Genomic DNA, 26,141 nt, shown 5'->3' with positions numbered 1-26,141 from the left:
CATAATGCCCCTACATTAAATAACACTCCTACATCAAATAACACCCCTACATTAAATAACACCCCTATATTAAATAACACCCCCCACATTAAATAACACCCTTACATCAATTACCATCAATACTCATTTATAAGTCGAGTCCAACTGCAAACTGCACAGACCCATAACAGCCATTGCATAATGCACTGGCAGATCTGGGTCTGTTTCAGTTTGTTAGGAGTAATCAGTAGAGCAAACAGCATAGACCCTAACCTGCAGGTGCACTATCTTATGGCAGATAAGGATCTATGTTGTTTGAAATGGGACTCAACTTATAAGCAAGTACATATGGTAGTTCACCGAATTCCAATCCTTTGAATAGTTTTTGTGCATACTGGTATCGGAACATACCTAATTCACTGGTATTTATAGGTTACTGCATTTGTATGGGAAAATATGAATGAGTTTTTTAAATGGAAAAACTGCACAACCTTGGGAGTGCAGTATATGCATCCGACAAAACAAGTTCATATTTTCCCATACAAATGCAGTAACCTTTTTACTATATGCTCATTTTCTTATTCTAAGAAAGGCTTAATTATATGAACAAAAATACACTACAAGAAACAAAGTAACTGAAGTTATGCTGTATTCCAAACTAAATACACAAGCGCAGATTCATCATTACACATTATAAATGCACACATAACTCTGCCCAGATAAAGTTGAAATTGGTTGTGTGCTAGATATAACTTTTGAAAGAAAGTGGCATTTTGGTCTACTTAAAACTGAAATTTGGAGTCATATTGTGAATGAATGCACATTGCAACAATTTTTCCATTTGATCTAGAATGAATAGATTTCGGTATTTTGTTCGATTCTACAAAATTTCGTGATCACGAACTGGATTTATCTGTGCCAATTCTACATGAAGTACATCGGATTTCCACAGCGTGTTGACATCTGCAAGTGTGTTTCTGTTCTGTCATTGAATGTTTGAAATCATAATGTGGGAAAAAAATGAAGTCTTTCAATTGCAATTATCAAAAAGATTTTATGGAATATAATGTTTATTTCATTTTGAGTGCAGAAAGGAGGATGTAATTGCACTCGGAATATAGTCGAAATTACAGTACAATTTTGAAATGTGTAATCAAGCTTGAGAACCCATGACATGGCTCATGTAATTCAGATTTGCAGAACTAAGAAAGTACAATTTGAGTACTGGATAAATTCAGGATGTAAAACTGTAAGTATATTTTTTTGCCATTCTTATTACCAGCTAAAGAAGACAGTTTATGCCTTGACACTTGCATGTTATTTGTAAGGACCCTGTCTGGTGTCTATAGCTAGCCTAAATCCGAAACATTGTATCAAAAAAGTTAACGAAGAATATGGCAAAGCAGCTGGAATGTGGCAGTCCACAAAACATATGCTTTAGTTCATTCAAAAACAAATTTAATCAACCAAAATGTAAAGCGCCTATTAAGTGAGTGTACATGATTTGTTTATGAAGTAGTTCCTAATACACTATTGGTCACAGGCGAGTGCAATATGAAGTGCACCTGAGTACAATAACTTAAAATACTTAACGATTCTGACAATGTAAAGTTAACGGAAAAAAAAAGAGCATATAATAATGGAACTTAATTCATTGTGCATACTGGTATTAGGACTTCACAGTGCACAGAGCATATAATAATGGAACTTAATTCACAGTGCATACTGGCATTGTGACTTAATTCATGGTGCATACTTATTGGAACTTAATTGACCTGATAAATCCACCAAATTCTGCATCCCGTTTCTTTTTATGAGCCAAAAACAGGACTATGTCACCACAAGCACCAAGCCTTTGTGACCAATCATTTTGATGGATTTTCTGCAGATCACAATGATATACTGACCTTTTCCAGCAATACTGGCAGCAGTACTTTCCATTTGAGAGTACAGTACAACGCTTTTCAACAGGTGTCATTTATTAATATTCTTGAGCCACTTTCTTCCTATGACGTTGGTTTTCTTATAATACTTTGCAAGTGACTCATCAACTTCTGGATAGCCTTACCAGCGTTAGTACTTTTTACCTGCCTATAAATTGATAACTTACACTCTAATGCAATGTACCATGATACAACACTTGTCATGATATATATATAAATATGATCCAAGCTCGAAAGCTTGTACCACAAAGTTAAATAGCAAGGGACTTGTATTAAATAACTGCCAATGTTGGCAGGACAAAAGGAACAGAAAAATTAGTAAAATAGTCTTACAGACAAATGAATGCCAAAACAGCATTTGGCACAGAGACCAGTATCTCCAGATATCTCCAGTTCCTGAGAAGATAGCCAAACAAGGCTAGTGACATTATGCCTAGTGACCAGAATATGTTGACAAATATGGATGGCTGGGTCCGACTGGTAGAGGGAAACCATTCTGTGATCATTACAAAAGCTGCAAGGTTAACTGCCTGAAGAAAAAAAAATTACAATATTTCTCTGATGATAAACAGACTGTGTAATTTTGCCTTCTTAAAGTGAGAGCAGACTTATGGGAAAAAGTCTTTACTGTAAATGACTGACGAGCATCTTTTGATTTTTTCTTTACCTTTACATTGTACATTTAAAAACTGCAAAATCTGGATATGTACACGTATTATACACCCATCATTACAACTCCTCATAGAGGCTACTATTACGTATTATACACCCATCATTACAACTCCTCATACAGACTACTATCACAAATTATACACACATCATTTCAACTTCTCATACAGGCTACTTTCACTTATTAAACACCCATCATTTCAACTTCTCATACAGGCTACTTTCACTTATTAAACACCCATCATTTCAACTTCTCATACAGGCTACTATCATGTATTATACACCCATCATTTCAACTCCTCATACAGGCTACTTTCACGTATTAAACACCCATCATTTCAACTTTTCATACAGGCTACATTCACATATTAAACACCAATCATTACAACTCCTCATAGAGGCTACTATCACGTATTATACACCCATCATTACAACTCCTCATACAGACTACTATCACTTATTAAACACCCATCATTTCAACTCCTTATAGAGGCTACATTCATGTATTAAACACCCATCATTTCAACTTCTCATACAGGCTACTATCATGTATTAAACACCCATCATTTCAACTTCTCATACAGGCTACATTCACATATTAAACACCAATCATTACAACTCCTCATAGAGGCTACTATCACGTATTAAACACCAATCATTACAACTCCTCATAGAGGCTACTATCACGTATTATACACCCATCATTAAAACTCCTCATACAGACTACTATCACATATTATACACCCATCATTACAACTCCTCATACAGGCTACATTCACATATTAAACACCAATCATTACAACTTCTCATACAGGCTACATTCACATATTAAACACCAATCATTACAACTCCTCATAGAGGCTACTATCACGTATTATACACCCATCATTACAACTCCTCATACAGACTACTATCACATATTATACACCCATCATTACAACTCCTCATACAGGCTACTATCACTTATTAAACACCCATCATTTCAACTTCTCATACAGGCTACTATCATGTATTATACACCCATCATTACAACTCCTCATACAGGCTACTTTCACTTATTAAACACCCATCATTTCAACTTCTCATACAGGCTACTATCACATATTATACACCCATCATTACAACTCCTCATAGAGGCTACTATCACGTATTATACACCCATCGTTACAACTCCTCATACAGACTACTATCACATATTATACACCCATCATTACAACTCCTCATACAGGCTACTATCACTTATTAAACACCCATCATTTCAACTTCTCATACAGGCTACTATCATGTATTATACACCCATCATTACAACTCCTCATACTGGCTACTTTCACTTATTAAACACCCATCATTTCAACTTCTCATACAGGCTACTATCACATATTATACACCCATCATTACAACTCCTCATTGAGGCTACTATCACGTATTATACACCCATCATTACAACTCCTCATACAGACTACTATCACATATTATACACCCATCATTACAACTCCTCATACAGGCTACTATCACTTATTAAACACCAATCATTTCAACTTCTCATACAGGCTACTATCATGTATTATACACCCATCATTACAACTTCTCATACAGGCTACTTTCACTTATTAAACACCCATCATTTCAACTTCTCATACAGGCTACTATCATGTATTAAACACCCATCATTGCAACTTCTCATACAGGCTACTTTCACGTATTAAACACCCATCATTTCAACTTCTCATACAGGCTACTATCACATATTATACACACATCATTTCAACTTTTCATAGAGGCTACTATCACAAATTATATACACGTCATTTCATAGAGGCTACTATCACATATTATACACAGATCATTTCAACTCCTCATACAGGCAACTATCACGTATTATACACTCATCATTTCAACTTTTCATAGAGGCTACTATCACATATTATACACACATCATTTCATGCAGGCTACTATCACGTATTATACACCCATCATTTCAACTCCTCATACAGGCTACTATCACGTATTATACACACATTCTTTCAACTCCTCATACAGGCTACATTCATGTATTAAACACCAATCATTTCAACTCCTCATACAGGCTACTATCACTTATTAAACACCCATTATTTCAACTCCTCATACAGGCTACTATCACATATTATACACCCATCATTTCAACTCCTCATACAGGCTACATTCACGTATTATACACACATCAGCTCAACTCCTCATAGAGGCTACATTCATGTATTAAACACCCATTATTTCAACTCCTCATACAGGCTACTATCACTTATTAAGCACCCATCATTTCAACTCCTCATACAGGCTACTATTACGTATTATACATACATTCTTTCAACTCCTCATACAGGCAACTATCATGTATTATACACCCATCATATCAACTTCTCATACAGGCTACTATCACATATTATACACACATCATTTCAACTCCTCTTACAGGCTACTATCACATATTAAACACCCATCATATCAACTTCTCATACAGGCTACTATCACATATTAAACACCCATCATTTCAACTCCTCATACATGCTACTATTATGTATTATACATACATTCTTTCAACTCCTCATACAGGCTACTATCACGTATTAAACACCCATCATTTCAACTCCTCATACAGGCTACTATCACTTATTAAACACCCATTATTTCAACTCCTCATACAGGCTACATTCACATATTATACACCCATCATTTCAACTCCTCATACAGGCTACATTCACGTATTATACACACATCAGCTCAACTCCTCATAGAGGCTACATTCATGTATTAAACACCCATTATTTCAACTCCTCATACAGGCTACTATCACTTATTAAGCACCCATCATTTCAACTCCTCATAGAGGCTACATTCATGTATTAAACACCCATCATTTCAACTCCTCATACAGGCTACTATCATGTATTATACACCCATCATTTCAACTCCTCATACATGCTACTATTACGTATTATACATACATTCTTTCAACTCCTCATACAGACAACTATCATGTATTATACACCCATCATATCAACTTCTCATACAGGCTACTATCACATATTATACACACATCATTTCAACTCCTCTTACAGGCTACTATCACGTATTAAACACCCATCATTTCAAATCCTCATACATGCTACTATTACGTATTATACATACATTCTTTCAACTCCTCATACAGGCTACTATCACGTATTAAACACCATCATTTCAACTCCTCATACAGGCTACTATCACATATTATACACCCATCATTTCAACTCCTCATACAGGCTACTATCACTTATCAAACACCCATTATTTCAACTCCTCATACAGGCTACTATCACATATTATACACCCATCATTTCAACTCCTCATACAGGCTACTATCACGTATTAAACACTCATCATTTCAACTCCTCATACAGGCTACATTCACTTAGTAAACACCAATTATTTCAACTCCTTATACAGGCTACTATCACGTATTATATACCCATCATTTCAACTCCTCATACAGGCTACTATCACTTATTAAACACCCATTATTTCAACTCCTCATACAGGCTACTATCACATATTATACACCCATCATTTCAACTCCTCATACAGGCAACTATCATGTATTATACACCCATCTTTTCAACTCCTCATACAGGCTACTATCACTTATTAAACACCCATTATTTCAACTTTTCATAGAGGCTACTATCACATATTATACACACATCATTTCACAGAGGCTACTTTCAGACTCACTATACACCCATCATTTCAACTCTTCATAGAGGCAACTATCCTGATCTGAACCCTGCATTTGATGAACTATCAATACAACAGTTATTTGAAGGGAGCAAACGTTTGGTATGTTTCAAAACTGCTTACATGGCAGAAATATGGCAGAGAGGGAAGCAGATGGACAGAATGAAAGTAAAAGAACAGCAGCATACAAAATTTGTCTTTTATTATGAAATAATTATTATGGGTCTATAATTTAATATAATAAACACATCATTAGTACAGTAGCTTGATCTGGGACCTTGTTTTATTATGACTATTGTCGTAAACTAATAGAAAAGAGTGAAAATCTATGAAGTTTGTTGTTGTTGTTTTGGGGTTTGTTGTTGTTGTTGTAGGGTTTAATGCCTCTTTTCAGCACAAGATAGGCTATACATGGTGGCCAGTATAAACGGTAAAGGGAGAACCCAGGAAAACCCCCAAAAGAACCATTGACCCATGAGAAGCTACTGGCAAGATTTCTCATGTACCCACATTGGCCGAATCCGAGACTCAAACCCACAGACAGAGGTGAGATGGCAGTGATCCACAGTGGTGAGTGCTTTAGACCACTCGGCCACTCTGTGCCCCTGTTTTGGGGTTTAATGCCATTTCTCAAGGCAAGATAAGCAATACATGTATATGGTGGCCAGTATAAGTGGTGGAGGAAGAACCACAGGAAAACACTGGTAAAAACCAACAGCCCATGGAAAGCTACCAGAAGCTTTTTCACATATCCACACTGGCCAAGCCCAAGACTCGAACCCATGTAGATAGAGATGAGATGGCAGTGATCGGCAAAGGTGAGCACTTTAGACCACTCAGCCATCTTGGTCCCAACAAGGTTTTGTAAAATTTAGCAACTAATTTATTTCCCAAAAATACAAAGTGAAAATTTAAAAAGCACTAACAGTATTGTGAATTGAATCCCAAACAGTTCTAAAAGTACTATTACAAATATAAAAAAAACAAAGTATTCTGATTGAATTCTAGTAGTGTTCCGAACAAATTCCTATCTTAAATGTGCTGATGTACCAATAGCCTGGAATGGTGTTGATGTACTAACAGTCTTGATGTATAACAAGGATAAAATCCAAAATGTCTTTAAATGAATTCACAATAAACCCAAAATAGTGATCTGTCTGAATTATTAATTAGCACTTTGTAATTCCAACGAATAATTTAAATAAATCCTCTCAAATTTAAACTGAGTACAGTCCTACCCACTTATATCAACATCACTTATGTCAACAAAAAAGCAAAGTCCCGGTCCCTTGGTCTACTATTACTACCAGAACTGTCTTGCTTATGTCGACGTCGAGATAAAAAATAAACGTACATGTTGACAGAAGTCATTGGTCCCAGCTTGAACAAATCCTTTGTTTTCTAATCATTTATGTCGACAAGCTGCCAGTTCCGACCCATACTTTGTTCAACAATTAGCCGACAGGCTTCAATTTTCCCCGCCTAATCATTTATGTCGGCAAGCAGCCATCTCTGACCTGTACTTTATTCAACAATTAGTTGACCCTGATGCCAGGCTTTAATGTCATGGTCAGAGAAAAAAAACAGGCTTTTGTTTGGTCCTATAAAGTTGGCCTCTTGTGGCGACTTAAATAAAAGCAATGAAATCTGATCAATTCTTGCATTTTCCAAAGTGATCGGTGATTAAAACAAGTTTTTTGTGATGTGACAGTTTCCTTTTTAATTTTATTTAGCATGTGTCAATGAATACAATATTATGCCTTCATTAATCATATCAGCCACATATCTCTTGTTTGCTTTTATGTATTTTTCATGATGACTTCTGTAACTAAAAGTACTGTTTAAATCAACTTGATGACATGTTTTCATTTCCCTGTGAACAGCCCCATCCCCTTGGAAGCCTCAATAAGATGGGAACAGACTGACCAAAATCTAGGCCAATTTAAGTACATGTACTTGAAGCATGTAAATAACAACTATGCAACCATGTGCTGATACCGACATTGAATATGAATATCGTAGTGAATGTTTATCATATCAGGATGTGACCAATGCAATGTCTTATTGTGGATTTTATTACATAAAGGTAACCAAAATGTAATTTGCTAACATACAAGTGTATTTCACACTGATTTTTTCTTCATGTACTCAAAATTTCCATTGTTTGTTTTCTCAAAGTGTAAATGCTACTCACTGATGACAGGTCACCCCTTACTGATGAATTTAACTTGTATTTTTTTCTTCAGACCTGCCCCCACCCCAACACTTATCTCGACATCTGCCTATGTCGACAATATTTCCTCAGGCCCAAGGATATCAACATAAATGGGTAGGACTGTACAACAAAAACACCGACTCCACTTTGAATGTCAAGATAGGAAAGAATAATTTTTATATACACAACCCTAATATAAAAACCCACATCACAAAAAGGAGTAAAGCTCAGGATGGAAAATATTTTTAAGGTGATGCCCCATAGATCTGGTCAGGTGGTGATGTATGGGAACATGTAAAATCCTGACAACTTATGTTCAATAAAAAAAAAGTCACAGAATGAGAACAAAGATGAGAGTCATCTTAATGGAAATTTCCATCAAACTGCAAACATAATTCAATTCTAGAATTTTCTATGGTTAGAAACATGGCTGTGTCTAGAACTCAAAACCAAACAAACATGTTTACACCACAAATAATATAAATATTTATATATAACCTACAATCATATCCATGTAATATGTTTGCAAAAAAAATGACATTAATCCCAAACTCCTACCCTCAATTATGGATAAAGGTCAATCGCACAATACAAATTAAATATACATAACAATATTGCATTTTATCTGTTGTGGAATGACATCAGATCATGAGATCGGATTTCCTTCTGCTGTCAGTTCTGACAATACAGGCACCCAGATAATGTCACTGTACTTATAACATGCATACGTGTATCTAACAAAATTTATCAAATGTAAGTCCACACAATCTTTCCATGTTGTAGTATTAATTTTTGTGAACACCCAAAAATTCCTATTGCAGTGGTTTTAAAATTAGGGTAGGTTCGTATGTAGGGATTTTTGTTTTAAAACATTATATGTATAATTTGGGGAGGAGGGATTTTTTAACCCTGTGGGAAAAAGTGAAAAGGGGTAATACTAATTTTCACTATATAAATACCATCTCATACAAACTGTAATATAACAATAACTTTTCTATTCAGAAATTTTAGACTAATTAAAAAGTTGCAGCAAGAAAATGAAGTATCAAGAATAGTGATACAATAGGGTAATTAAACAGAAAAAACAATACTACAAGTATAAGCACAAATCAAACACATGCCAAGATCAATCACTTACACCGGGTACTTAAAATCAAACAGCTAATATGTGATATGGCCATCAACACCAAACCAAGCAGTTATTGTATCTTCACTAACCAAGATTCCGGTGTATTAATCCTATCTACACATTGGCAGGTGGCTTGAGTGGTCTAAAGTGCTCACTGTAACAAATCATTGCCCTCTCACCCCTCTCTGAGTGAGTTCGAGTCTCGGGTTTGGCCAATGTGGGTATGTGAGAAAGCTTGCCAGTAGCTTCTCATTGGTCTTTCCAGGGTTTCTTGGGTTCTTCCTCCACCATTTATACTGGCCACCATGTATAGCCTATCTTGTGCTGAAAAATGGCGTTAAACCCCTAAACAACAACAACCACCACCTTGGCAGATCATTCCGATATTTCAATGCTTCGGGTCTGTTAATTTTATTTGATGCAGCAGCAAGCCACCACATCCAATCAAAATCAAGTTAGTCAAATATGAACACTGTTCCTTCAAGATCAAGACAGGTGGAATACACAATGGAATGAACTCCTAAATAAACAATTTCCACTGTTGGTCTGTGTTTGTACAAATACATCCTTTCCCTCAAATAATGTAATGGTTTCTCTGTGATATCTAGTCATACTTTTGATGTTAAACTTACAAAATATCCTTTTGATGTCAACTGCCTCCACCATTTCCAGCCGACATTCAATGCACTGCTGTTACACGCTGTAGGTTAGTTGGCATTACATACTAAGGGAGACAACTAATGAAATGCAATAGATGTCACTGTATGATCCGCCAAGGTGTAGATAGGGTTAACACATAGGAACCTTGGCTAGCGAAGATGCAGTTATTTAAAATATCTTTACCTAAATCACCATTAATACAGTTACAACGTATTTTTTGATGACCATGGCATTAACATGGTGGTTTAAATGTGATAAAATTCAAGTTACGAGGATAATGTTATCATTCAATACATAAGCTGAATGAGAGTGTGATCAACAATCTATACTCACTTAAAGACCCAGATCTGTCATCGCATAATGTGCCAGTAGATCTGGGTCTGTGCAGTTTGTCAGGAGTAATCAGTAGAACAAACAACACAGATCCTGATCTGCAGGCACATTATGCTGCAGACAATAAGGATATTTGTTACTGGCAGTTGGACTTTACCTTGAGTATATACTATATATAGCTTACCACTGTTTTTTATAAATCTCTAATAGTCATTGTACACTCTAAGCAGAGAATAAATTAAAGCTAAAATTATCTTAACATCTTTTCTAACCAAACATATATCTAACAAGCATTTATCATTACAGCTGAAACTTTAATCTATGTAAAATTTAAAATTTGAACTATTAATTGGCACTATACATCCAGTATTCTGAATAACCTTGAAGTGACTGAAGGAGCAGTACATAGTTCATGCATGAATAACCTTCAAGTGATTGCCAGCAGTACATAGTTCATGCATGAATAACCTTCAAGTGATTGCCAGCAGTACATAGTTCATGCATGAATAATTACCATGATTAACCTCTACAGCCCCATACAAAAAGCATGCAGCATGCAATTCACTCATCTAATCTGTATACTCATTCACATGGACAGTACAGAAGTAACCTGTTGAAGGTAATATCTTATATACTGTACTTTGATCTGGGCTTCATTCTGAAACATTATCTCTTTAAAAAAGCTGATATCTATTAATATAATTATTATGAAACCATCAACAATGAGACTATTCAGTATTCTTCGTCTTCAAGTCCTGGAAAAACATTACCAACAGATGTTTGCTCAGTCAGCCATTTTCATGTAGGATCATCCTGGAAAAACATTACCAACAGATGTTTGCTCAGTCAGCCATTTTCATGTAGGATCAATTACACCTTATAATAAGTCTGTTATTGAAAACTGATATGACCATCCCATCCATTTAGAAGTCCAGAGCAGCACCATTATCCTTTAGGAGATATGAATGTGTATGTAAAGTTTAATGGCTTTCCTCCAAGTAGTTGAAGAGGAGTAGCAATAACAAACTTGAGCTAATGAAAGAACAGACAATGGAGGGACAAAAGACCATTCCATAAACTCTCCTGGTCTATCACAAGTAAAGCTAAAAATGGGGGGAAATAGGTACATACAAAACAGAATAGATGTTTTAATCAATACTTTCTGTAAATGAAAATTAAATGATAAAAATACTTGAAAAAATGTTAAACATCTACTGTATTTTGTAACTTCAGTAAAACCTACCATGTTAAAGAATCCAACAAAGAACCGCAGAAGTATAAACAGAATGATGCTGTTGATAAAAGCCACACCAACTCCTATAGCTGCCTGAACAAACAGACAAACCAGTATAAACATTCTGCGACCAAATCTGTCCGAAAGTGAGGTCAGCAAGGCAGCACCACATGAGTTTCCAACCATGTAGATTGTTGTGGAGAGATCTACAAGGTATTCCTTTCCACAGACAAGGTCCCACTGTCAAAAGAGTTTTACAAATATTATGCAGCATACATAATCAACCATAAAATCAAACGATCATTAAAAAAAATTCCCAGGTGATTTATATCTGAAAGAAATGCACCTGTTTTAATTTTTCCACTTTTTCCTCTGTGATTTGATGGCAATTGACAGAAAGCCATTTATTATGAACTCTTTGAAAATATATTACTTTCCCATTTAACAAGTGCATTGTTAGATAGCAAGCTTTCATAAGTTTACATGTGTGTGTGTGTGTGATCTGGATTTTTAACGTAGCTTTAACAATTTTTCAGTCACACTGCTAAGATGTCTGCAGTGTGGCAGTTTATAGTGATGTCTAGCACAGGGGATCATGCCACAGACATGTAGCATCAAGTCCCACCCAGTCACATTATCCTGACACCAGATGACCAGTCCTAACACTAACCTCCTAATGCTGAGCACCCAGTGAGGCAGCTGTTAGTACCATTTTTAAAAACCTTTGGTATGACTCGGCCAGGATTAAAACCTGTGTCCTCCTGCACCCAAGGTGGAAGCTCTAACCACTAGGCCACCAGAACAGTCTGTAAGTTTAAATAACTCCAAAGGACAATTGTGAGTTCTGTTTATATCTTATATTTGCCCAGCATGGCCTTTGGCATCAAATACCATGAAAACTGATGTTTACTTGTGACTTGTCATCAGTTGTTATCCATCTTATAGGTAAATGTACTTTTATGCTAAAGATGGTGATATTAAAAATGGTAACCAAATACAGTGAAACTGTGAGTCCCTCTAAAAACCAGCATCCTTTCCAATCTGGCCTGATATTTTGGCCTCAAAAAGGCTATTTAGATACAATAATCAAACTTCTTTATTCTGGTCACCTCTGTAAAACAGCCAAAATATATGGTTCTTTGAGTTTATCAGTCAGGGACTTTTTACCACAGTAAATCATTAATCAAAAGAATCCCTGTTAGGACCCAAAAAATGCAATATACTGTATATACTTGCTGAAAAGTTGATAATTTTTTTTTACTGAAAATCTGATTCATGCTAATTGGAGATCATCTTATAAGTGCGACATACAAATGTTTGATAAATTTTGGGTTAATGTTGGAAAGATGAGCTGTCTGCAGTACACTAAAATATGGTCAATTCAAATGTGGTTTTTTTTCATTTTCATGCCTCTATTCCCAATCAGAAATACTTATATAGTATGCACTGTGTTCTGACAGTATTGATTACACAATACATGTACTTGTATCTACAGTTATTTGGATCCTAATAATTTTAAAATTTTATAGGTAAATTAAACCTTACCCACCCCAAAGTGAAGTGTCTGTCAATGTTATTTACTGTGGATGTTTATTAGCAATAATTATTACAGTATAATGCTTCCAATTTCTTGCAAGTCCTAACAACCTGTATTAGTGTTAATATTTGTGTTTTGCTGTTTGCCTTAGTTCTAAACTATTTTTATACCAGTATGTTACCTACAGTTGAATTCATGAATTTATCACATAAATGAATTCAATATGTCAAGTATTATGCATTTTAATGGACTTAATTAGGACAAACTTAAAGATGTCACTTTATTTATTTATTTATATTCCACTCTACAAGTGTATTTTACACTGGTTCTACATATCTTCCTCCTTCCCTCCCAACCTAACCATTCATCCAGTTGGGCTTCCTTATTTTCCAACAAGTCTGATGATCCGACTTGCAAATTACATCCCGACTTAAAGGAGGGTAAAAGAGAAATTGGCTTATTGTAGACTAAAAAAGGGAAGGGGGTTATAGTCAAGTTGACTTGTAAGTGAATATATCCAGATCTATTAGAATATGGCTTTGTTTAGAATATAAGTTTTCTGGATAACTGATCTTAACAAATTAAGAGCATTTAATATATGAAGCATATGATGCTGTGACAAGAAAACAACAAATACATATGACATTTAACATGGCTGTACCATTTTAAAATGTAGTGGCAACGATTTTATGGAATTTAGTAGCTTTGGTTTGTTTTTACTTAGCAACGAGAGTTAAGTATCATGTCAAAGACACAATACATTTCCATGACTGCACACACTTTAATGTTTCCAAGCTAATCTTGTCCATAATTTATTTCATCTGCTTCTGGTATTTCTATTTTATATTTTTCTTCACTTTAAACTATAGATTATTCCAATTTGATTTCTAATGTATATTATTTTAGTAACTTTAAATGACATTTTTCTTTAAATGTATGTATCCTGTACTGTAAAATTATTTTGTTGTTGTTGTTGTTGTAGGGTTTAATGCCATTTTTCAGCACAAGATAGGCTATACATGGCAGCCAGTATTAATGGTGGAGGAAGAACCCTAGAAAACCCAGGGAAGAACCACCGACCTAAAAGAAACTGTTGGCAAGCTTTCTCACGTACCCATGGTAGCCGAGCCTGAGACTTGAACACATGCAGACAGAGGTGAGAAGGCAGTGATCAGGAACGGTGAGTGCTTCAGACCACTCGGACACTCAGGGCCCCAAAATTATTTTGTACAATCTGGTATCATTTTTTCTACAAGAAGGAGATTCTGTGCAACTCAAACGTGTAATTTTCAATATTCCTCACACAGCTTACTTCCCTTGCTTTAATAGGAAAAGTGCAAGTACAGTATTGTTCTATTTTTAGTAATGACATATATTTAACGGTCTCTCAGCATAATTTGTACAAAACTGAAGCCCCATTTGCCAGAATACTTTCTACCAAATTAAGTCAAATTCTGTTTTGTTATTTTTAAAAAAAATATAAAATCAATTTAAAACTTTTAAAAAAATATTTTTAGCAATGGTGACCATATTTAATGGCAGATTGGCCTTTTATGTATCAGTTTGAAATGTCTTCATCTCAAGCTAGTTTCTGTCAAGTTTGGTCCAATTCTATTCAATAGTTTTAAAGGGCCTGCTCTTTACATGTTTTTCCATGTTTAGAAATGTTGGCTGTTTTGTCAAATTTGATCTAATTCTATTAATTTTAATTAATGTTGGCCATTTTCATACAAGTTAAAAACAGACTGTAAACAAGTAATAATTCTTTAAAAGGTATATAAAATATAAGATAATTCTAAAATATTATAATAATATAAACTCATTAAAATAGCTTCATATAAATTAAATTCTTTTGAAAGAAAAGCCCAAGATTTTCATTGGGGTACATCATCAAAAAGCTTCTTACCTGAGTTCATATAATAAACATCTGTCTCTTAATGGAAAATAGTACTATCTACAACAGTGGTTCCCAACCTTTCTGGCTGTGACCTTAAAAAATACCTTCCAGAATGTCCTTGCAACCCTGATTTATGCTGTAACATGGGGTGGGTGGGTTAGGAACAACTATTCTACAAGAACCTGTGCCACTGTCAGTTGATAACTGTAAGGAATGGCTTCTGATCCTTACATTCCTCATCAAGGCGGATGTTGTTGTTGGTTGTTTTTCAACAGCACTATCAACACATTATTGACCGTATCCACAGCTTGGTAAGGCAAACAGAACACATTACTGACCCTATCCACAGCATGGTATAGCAAACAGAATACATTATTGACCCTATCCAAAGCATGGTATGGGTAACAGAACACATTATTGATCCTATCCACAGCATGGTATAGCAAACAGAACACACTATTGACCATTTCCACAGCATGGTATGGCAAACAGAATACATTATTGACCCTATCCATAGCACGGTATGGCCAACAGAACACATTATTGACCCTATCCACAGCATGGTATGTCAAACAGAACACATTATTGACCCTATCCACAGCATGGTAAGGCAAACAGAACACATTATTGACCCTATCCACAGCATGGTATGGCTAACAGAACATTATTGACCCTATCCATAGCATGGTATGGCAAACAGAATACATTATTGACCCTATCCACAGCATGGTAAGGCAACAGAACACATTATTGACCCTATCCACAGCATGGTATGGCTAACAGAACATTATTGACCCTATCCATAGCATGGTATGGCAAACAGAACACATTATTGACCCTATCCACAGCATGGTATGGCAAACAGAATACATTATTGACCCTATCCACAGCATGGTATGGCAAACAGAACACATTATTGACCCTATCCACAGCATGGTAAGGCAAACAGAACACATTATTGACCCTATCCACAGCATGGTATGGCAAACAGAATACATTACTGACCCTATCCACAGCATGGTATGGCAAACAGAACACATTATTGACCCTATCCACAGCATGGTAAGGCAAACAGAACACATTATTGACCCTATCCACAGCATGGTATGGCTAACAGAACATTATTGACCCTATCCATAGCATGGTATGGCAAACAGAATACATTATTGACCCTATCCACAGCATGGTAAGGCAAACAGAACACATTATTGACCCTATCCACAGCATGGTATGGCTAACAGAACATTATTGACCCTATCCATAGCATGGTATGGCAAACAGAACACATTATTGACCCTATCCACAGCATGGTATGGCAAACAGAACACATTATTGACCCTATCCACAGCATGGTATAGCAAACAGAACACACTATTGACCATTTCCACAGCATGGTATGGCAAACAGAATACATTATTGACCCTATCCATAGCATGGTATGGCAAACAGAACACATTATTGACCCTATCCATAGCATGGTATGGCAAACAGAACACATTATTGACCCTATCCATAGCATGGTATGGCTAACAGAACACATTATTGACCCTATCCATAGCATGGTATGGCTAACAGAACACATTATTGACCCTATCCACAGCATGGTATGGCAAACAGAACACATTATTGACCCTATCCATAGCATGGTATGGCTAACAGAACACATTATTGACCCTATCCATAGCATGGTATGGCTAACAGAACACATTATTGACCCTATCCATAGCATGGTATGGCTAACAGAACACATTATTGACCCTATCCATAGCATGGTATGGCAAACAGAACACATTATTGACCCTATCCATAGCATGGTATGGCAAACAGAACACATTATTGACCCTATCCATAGCATGGTATGGCAAACAGAACACATTATTGACCCTTTCCATAGCATGGTATGGCTAACAAAACACATTATTGACCCTATCCATAGCATGGTATGGCAAACAGAACACATTATTGACCCTATCCATAGCATGGTATGGCAAACAGAACACATTATTGACCCTATCCACAGCATGGTATGGCAAACAGAACACATTATTGACCCTATCCATAGCATGGTATGGCAAACAGAACACATTATTGACCCTATCCACAGCATGGTATGGCAAACAGAATACATTATTGACCCTATCCACAGCATGGTAAGGCAAACAGAATACATTATTGACCCTATCCACAGCATGGTAAGGCAAACAGAACACATTATTGACCCTATCCATAGCATGGTATGGCAAACAGAAGACATTATTGACCCTATCCACAGCTTGGTATAGCAAACGGAACACATTATTGACCATTTCCGCAGCATTGTATAGCTAACAGAACATGTGAGAGACACTGTGCTGGAAAATGCAAGTTGATAAGGTTATTAAAAAAGTTAACACACTAATTTATCTCTTCAACAAAATATAATCTTATCTCCCACAAGAACAGAGAAAGGTATTCTAAAATGCATATATCATGCCACACCTAGAATAATACTGTTCACTCTGGGGTAATAGTGGTACAGAAATTCAGTAAAGATTACTGAAATTTCAAAAAGAGCACCTAAAGTTATTCTTCTTGATAATACACCATCAACAAATCTCTTTAAAACCCTTAAGTGTCTTCCATTTCAGCAGAGAACTCAGTTTCAAAGGGTTTACCAGTCTATAAATCCTTAAATGGACTGGTTCCTTATTATCTTAAATGAAACTTTAAATCTGTTAAAAATGTACTAAGATCCATCTCAAGCAAAAAGTTATGTTTACCTAAACCAAATTCAGAGTTGTTTAAGAGCATGCTTATTAATCAACATATCAATCCACCATAGGGATTCTTCCATTCAGACATGTACGTCTTCAGCACAGCCTGACTGATTTAAACGTGCTGTCAATATAAGTATAAAGCAGCATCCCATTACTACATTAAAAAGGCCGATATATTTTCAAAAAAATGGACCACAAAAAAATGCATTATTTGCATACAAGAGAATTTCCATGCACAAAATTGTCAGTAATTGATATTTTATCATCAATTTAATAACATCAGTGACTAAATTTTGCATAACAAAATCTGCAGAATTCACAGAGCCTCCTAAAATTTACTGAATCTGCAAGATTATATATTATAGTACCTCTGTTACAATAGATGGATCAAACTCAGATTCATAGGTGAATCCATATGGACAGGTCTCCTCTTTGTTGTTGGGAAGATATAGCATGCATGATCCATGTTGCTCCAGGCTAGATTGGTTATGTGTTGTGCCACTGGGCAGGGTGCAGTGGTAACTGTCTGGTTTGGCCCCAAGAAATAATATTACATATGTCTGCCATGCTCCACGCATATAAATCAAGGACAACACCAGAAAGACAAGGGTTTGAAATCTGCCCCATCCTCCCAAACTATGTAAAACTAGATCAGTATCCATGGAAACAATCGTCTGGGTATTGCTAGATCCACCTTTTTATTCCCGAATAGGAATCTGGAAAAGAAGACCAAAGTCTGAGAACTCTGTTGGCTAGAAGGGCTGAAATGATACCAATTTTGAGATCAGAAGAAAGAACTCCAGAGATACTGAAATTCATGGATGCTTTCACTATTATAAATATTTTGCCCTCAATAATCTTTATATTTTCTTCTATTTTCTTTTCTTTATAAGCCTCAAGATAATTTATTTTATATTATAAACATTACTTGAGAAACTGTGATTTCCTTTTCAATCCATTTTCTACTATTGTTTCAAGTTTTACCATCAGTAAAACAATTTACAAGAGAGATAACTATTACCAGCTCTAATAATTTACCTAAATTTAAATTGCCTCAATTGACATAACAAAAAAATTGACATGTTGTCCAGTTGATCTATACTTTGTTGTTGTTGTGGGGTTTAATGCCATTTTTCAGCACACAATAGGCTATACATGGCAGCCAGTATTAATGGTGAAGGAAGAACCCAGGAAAACCCCAGCAAGAACCACCGACCCATGAGAAGCTACTGGCAAGCTTTCTCAAATACCCACATTGGCTGAATTCGAGACTTGAACTGACGCAAACAGCGGTGAGATAGCAGTGATCCGTAACGGAGAGCGCTTTAGACCACTCGGCCACTCAGGGCCCCTCTCTATACTTTGTTAATAATTTCAGCAATACCATAAAGTTTGTAGCTCATTTTATTAATATAATCTATTTGGTAAGTTACACAAATTGGATGCCATTCCAAAAGCATGTAGATATTTAAATCCCTCCAAGTCAATACAAATATGAGATGGAAGTGGGACAAACATCATTCAGTGCCACCTAAATATGAATGCACATCTGCATGTGACCTCTCTTTGTATCAAAACCACTACAAAGACAAGCCTCATGGATCTGCCCAATTTTTAAGAAGGCATCCATGTGTCAAAGTTCTGCCATATCATCAATATTGAACAATTCTTAATATCCTCTTGGACTCTGTATAAAAAAATAATGATGGACTGTGTTGAAGCCAAGTAATATAAAGTGGCAGGTCTATTCTAGCAGGTGTTGTTCACAATGATTTGTTTTTAAAAAACTTCCCAAAAAATAATGAATATGCACACCCATTTTTCAAATCAAAGTGTGAATTTTTCCTATATATACAGTACTGATCCTAAAATGCCATCACATGATGTACACCTGTGGCACTTGTAGAGTCAAATGAGATTTGACAAAACAAATGGCTCCAACTATTTTCATGGTCATCCATGCAAATTCAAGCAAAAATGAAAAGAGTCTGGTTTCAACTTTCATTATATGTTAGATATAGATTGTTCAAAGTATTACAGTCTAAGATACAGTACTCCCTTACAGTCATGACTAAAATGATAAAGTACTCCCTCACACAGTCATGACTGACATGATACAGTACTCCCTCTGAAATGATACAGTAATCCCTTAGTCATGACTGAAATGATACAGTACTCCCTCACAGTCACGACTGAAATGATACAGTACTCCCTCACAATCATGACTGAAATGATACAGTACTCCCTCTGAAATGACACAGTACTCCCTCACATAGTCATGAGTGAAATGATACAGTACTCCCTCACCACAAGGCACCTTGGTATAACAGTCTATTTAATACGGAGTGCAGGATCATGGCTTCCATTACATTATGTAATAATAATAGTAGATGAACTCGACTCACTCTATTCATATGGTCATTTGCTTCTTACAACTACACTAAAATTTGTTGGCACTATATACAATCAGAACGACTTGCAGAATAATTTGATGACCTTAAAGAATAGGCTGAATGAAAATGTGGTCAAGTGATTTTATGAGAAACAGGCATACAATGAAAGCAAATGCTTTGCACAGAAGCATATAAAGTGCACAAGTAAATAAAACTATCTTCTCAAAGATATCAAAATTATTTCTTGATTCAGCTGATAAAAGATTCCTAAGTTCTAAAGGTAGCGCTATAAATGAAAACAATCTCATTTTAAAAATCATGGTTTGTGAGACTGTCACAATATGTGGGGAAAATACCACTTACATGAACAAGAAAAATTTCTAACTGTAATCCTTCACAAAGGAATAAGCATAATGTCCAATGTACATGTAAATATTACAAGCGAATCATGAAGTTCCAAGTCAATGTGCATGTAAATATTACAAGCGAATCATGAAGTTCCAAGTCAATGTGCATGTAAATATTACAAGCAAATCATGAAGTTCCATGTCAATGTGCATGTAAATATTACAAGGGAATCATGAAGTTCCATGTCAATGTACATGTAAATATTACAAGGGAATCATGAAGTTCCATGTCAGTGTGCATGTAAATATTACAAGCAAAACATGAAGCTCGATGTCAATGTACATGTAAATATTACAGGCAAATCATGAAGTTCCATGTCAATGTACATGTAAATATTACAAGGAAATCATGAAGTTCCATGTCAATGTGCATGTAAATATTACAAGGGAATCGTGAAGTTCCGTCTCAATGTGCATGTAAATATTACAAGCAAATCATGAAGTTCCATGTCAATGTACATGTAAATATTACAAGGGAATCATGAAGTTCCATGTCAATGTGCATGGAAATATTACAAGGGAATCATGAAGTTCCATGTCAATGTACATGTAAGTATTACAAGGGAATCATGAAGTTCCATCTCAATGTGCATGTAAATATTACAAGGAAATCATGAAGTTCCATGTCAATGTACATGAAAATATTACGAGGAAATCATGAAGTTCCATGTCAATGTACATGTAAATATTACAAGCGAATCATGAAGTTCCATGTCAATGTACATGTAAATATTACAAGGAAATCATGAAGTTCCATGTCAATGTACATGTAAATATTACAAGGGAATCATGAAGTTCCATGTCAGTGTGCATGTAAATATTACAAGGGAATCATGAAGTTCCATGTCAATGTACATGTAACTATTACAAGGGAATCATGAAGTTCCATGTCAATGTACATGTAAATATTACAAGGGAATCATGAAGTTCCATGTCAATGTGCATGTAAATATTACAAGGAATCATGAAGTTCCATGTCAGTGTGCATGTAAATATTACAAGGGAATCATGAAGTTCCATGTCAATGTACATGTAAATATTACAAGGAAATCATGAAGTTCCATGTCAATGTACATGTAAATATTACAAGGGAATCATGAAGTTCCATGTCAGTGTGCATGTAAATATTACAAGCGAAACATGAAGCTCGATGTCAATGTGCATGTAAATATTACAAGCAAATCATGAAGTTCCATGTCAATGTACATGTAAATATTACAAGGGAATCATGAAGTTCCATGTCAATGTGCATGGAAATATTACAAGGGAATCATGAAGTTCCATGTCAATGTACATGTAAATATTACAAGGGAATCATGAAGTTCCATCTCAATGTGCATGTAAATATTACAAGGAAATCATGAAGTTCCATGTCAATGTACATGAAAATATTACGAGGAAATCATGAAGTTCCATGTCAATGTACATGTAAATATTACAAGCGAATCATGAAGTTCCATGTCAATGTACATGTAAATATTACAAGGAAATCATGAAGTTCCATGTCAATGTACATGTAAGTATTACAAGGGAATCATGAAGTTCCATGTCAATGTGCATGTAAATATTACAAGGGAATCATGAAGTTCCATGTCAATGTACATGTAAATATTACAAGGGAATCATGAAGTTCCATGTCAGTGTGCATGTAAATATTACAAGGGAATCATGAAGTTCCATGTCAATGTACATGTAACTATTACAAGGGAATCATGAAGTTCCATGTCAATGTACATGTAAATATTACAAGGGAATCATGAAGTTCCATGTCAGTGTGCATGTAAATATTACAAGGGAATCATGAAGTTCCATGTCAATGTACATGTAACTATTACAAGGGAATCATGAAGTTCCATGTCAATGTACATGTAAATATTACAAGCGAATCATGAAGTTCCATGTCAATGTACATGTAAATATTACAAGGGAATCATGAAGTTCCATGTCAGTGTGCATGTAAATATTACAAGGGAATCATGAAGTTCCATGTCAGTGTGCATGTAAATATTACAAGGGAATGATGAAGTTCCATGTCAATGTACATGTAACTATTACAAGGGAATCATGAAGTTCCATGTCAATGTACATGTAAATATTACAAGGGAATCATGAAGTTCCATGTCAGTGTGCATGTAAATATTACAAGGGAATCATGAAGTTCCATGTCAATGTGCATGTAAATATTACAAGGGAATCATGAAGTTCCAAGTCAATGTACATGTAAGTATTAAAAGCAAATCATGAAGTTCCATGTCAATGTGTAAAATTACCTTATACATGCAAACTTCAACTGAAAAGGAAAAGCCCAGATTTCTAGAAAAGTATTACCAGTATCAAAAATAATAACAAACTTTACACTAGGTATGCTATATGACTTTTTACTTATAATACAAACATTACACTAGGTATGTTATATGACTTTTTACTTATAATGCAAACATTACACTAAGTATGTTATATGACTTTTTACTTATAATGCAAACATTACACTAGGTATGTTATATGACTTTTTACTTATAATACAAACATTACACTAAGTATGTTATATGACTTTTTACTTATAATACAAACATTACACTAGGTATGTTATATGACTTTTTACTTATAATGCAAACATTACACTAGGTATGCTATATGACTTTTTACTTATAATGCAAACATTACACTAGGTATGTTATATGACTTTTTACTTATAATGCAAACATTACATTAGGTATGTTATATGACTTTTTACTTATAATGCAAACATTACACTAGGTATGCTATATGACTTTTTACTTATAATGCAAACATTACACTAGGTATGTTATATGACTTTTTACTTATAATACAAACATTACACTAGGTATGTTATATGACTTTTTACTTATAATACAAACATTACACTAGGTATGCTATATGACTTTTTACTTATAATACAAACATTACACTAGGTATGCTATAGGACTTTTTACTTATAATACAAACATTACACTAGGTATGTTATATGACTTTTTACTTATAATGCAAACATTACACTAGGTATGCTATATGACTTTTTACTTATAATACAAACATTACACTAGGTATGTTATATGACTTTTTACTTATAATGCAAACATTACATTAGGTATGTTATATGACTTTTTACTTATAATGCAAACATTACACTAGGTATGCTATATGACTTTTTACTTATAATGCAAACATTACACTAGGTATGTTATATGACTTTTTACTTATAATGCAAACATTACACCAGGTATGCTATATGACTTTTTACTTGTAATTCAATCTTTGATGCATGTACTTGTAAGTACATATACAAATGTTTGTATAAATGTATGTATGGGGATGTATACATGAATGAGTTTTACATTGCAAAAATTGGTCTTCATAATGTACGTTTATGTTGTGTTTCACATGATACATAGAATACTAATGCACACACCATTCTGTCATATCTGTTTGCAGGTGTTATGACTTTAGGTCTTAAACCACGTAACAGAAAGAAAGTTAACCAACAATTTACGATAAGTAAAGTTTAACAAGCAATTTATTTATCTAAGTTCAACAAACAATTTATTTCTCTAAGTAAAAAAACATTAAAGAGATGCTTACAGTATTGTGAAATAAATCCCAAATAATCCTAAATGTACTAACACAAATAAAAAAGTACTGAACATTCAAAATGAATTCCAATAATCTCAAATGTTCTGATGTACCACAATGATGTAATCCAGAATGACACTGAATAATCCCGAAGCAGTGTTCTCGTCCAAAAAGGTAATGAGTACTTTATAATTCCAATGAATATTTTAATAAATAATTCTTCAACAATCAAGTTAATACAACTTTAACCCTGATCATAGATTCCCAAAGACTGATACCAAAAAGAAATAAGAAATTTGTTTATCAAACCTCCATATTTATACCCATCTCATTTGACCTGTGACACAATAGTATTTTCTTGAAAATTCAACAAAACTCTTAAGCAAAGTTAGGCCCTGAACTTAAATTTGAATGAACATCTTGTTTACAATATATTAACATGCCAAAAGTCAGGCAGGCAAAACTTAACAACTCGCAATCACGAACATGAAAAAAGTCAGGTGTACAATATAAATTAAATATACATAACAGCAGGGTTCTCTATAGACATGTACCCTCAGGTTTTGATCCTTGAAATTTAAATTTGCATCATTTCTGACGCACAGAAATTCCAATCTGTGTGTTTTTTGACATACACTGATTTGGTCCAGGAAATCAATCTTAGCTCTGATTTGCCTCCTGGTAATTTCCTACTGTGTGTGTGCTGTATGTAACAAATTTACTTAATGTGCCAGTAACATGTGCTATAGTCATACTATTTACACCTTATTGGCCAATACTATCACACATATGCAAAGTCAATATGAACTGGGTGGAAGTAACAACTTACTTATGCCACGCTTAGATGTCATAATAGGATTAAGGATAGATTATCTTTGAAGTTTAAAAAAGAGGAATATGGAATCGAGTATGACTTTAATGAAAAAGATCAAATATCACTGTTTGATAAATTGCACATCAAATTATAATCAATTAGACAAAACTGCAGATAATATGACAGCTGGCAAAGCCACTTATCAAAATTTAGTGGACAAACTTTCACTGTGTTTTATTGGCATTTAATTTGCTTCTATCTGTGAAATATTTAAAAATCTGTTGTTTTTTAAATATATCATTCAGTAAGAATTTACCAGACATTATGCTTTATTCAAAACACGACAAGAAATCTTAAATATTAGTTTGCTTCTCTAAACAATTACTATGCCATTATGATATCACGACTGTCAAATACTAATGACTCTTGAGATTTCAGTTATGACTAGAGATTTTCATTTCAACTCTTGCAATTCTGGTATCAAGGGTTAAATTACTCTTCAGTCTTAATAACTACTGAGAACCCTGTGTCAGTATCCTAAAACATTTAATAACTATTCTTTACACATACTGCCACATAATATACACACACACACACACACACACACACACAGAGTACGTTGCTGCTTTCATCTGCCACTTATACATAACCCAAGCTTTCAATACCAAGTAAAGGTTCTATTGTGTTCATGATTATGTATAATATACCTCAGTATCAGGTGACCCCACTTTTACACTACACTTGTATGACTCCCTTCAACAGCAAAATAGTGAGACTGCATCTCTAATATATCATATATAACCACTTATAACCTGTGTACTATTTGGTCAG

At 34.8% G+C, this 26,141-nt stretch overlaps 1 protein-coding gene across 1 annotated transcript in view; it reads right to left on the bottom strand.

Moving 5' to 3' along the window:
• Positions 1-26,141, bottom strand: part of LOC149800689 (organic cation transporter protein-like) — a 70,954-nt gene that overhangs the window by 39,994 nt on the left and 4,819 nt on the right. Inside the window, exons 2-4 of the mRNA XM_089954725.1 lie at positions 18,474-18,821; positions 11,925-12,155; positions 2,256-2,452 (exon numbers count right to left, since the gene is read on the bottom strand). Of these exons, the coding sequence (XP_089810851.1) occupies positions 2,256-2,452; positions 11,925-12,155; positions 18,474-18,767 (722 nt within the window). The 5' untranslated portion in view covers positions 18,768-18,821. The remainder of the gene's footprint in view (positions 1-2,255; positions 2,453-11,924; positions 12,156-18,473; positions 18,822-26,141) is intronic.

This window comes from Sinohyriopsis cumingii, chromosome 4, assembly GCF_028554795.1.
Source record: "Sinohyriopsis cumingii isolate HCF-2022 chromosome 4, ASM2855479v2, whole genome shotgun sequence".
NCBI classification, from domain to species: Eukaryota; Metazoa; Mollusca; class Bivalvia; order Unionida; family Unionidae; genus Sinohyriopsis; species Sinohyriopsis cumingii.
This window is presented reverse-complemented; position numbering and strand designations above follow the sequence as displayed.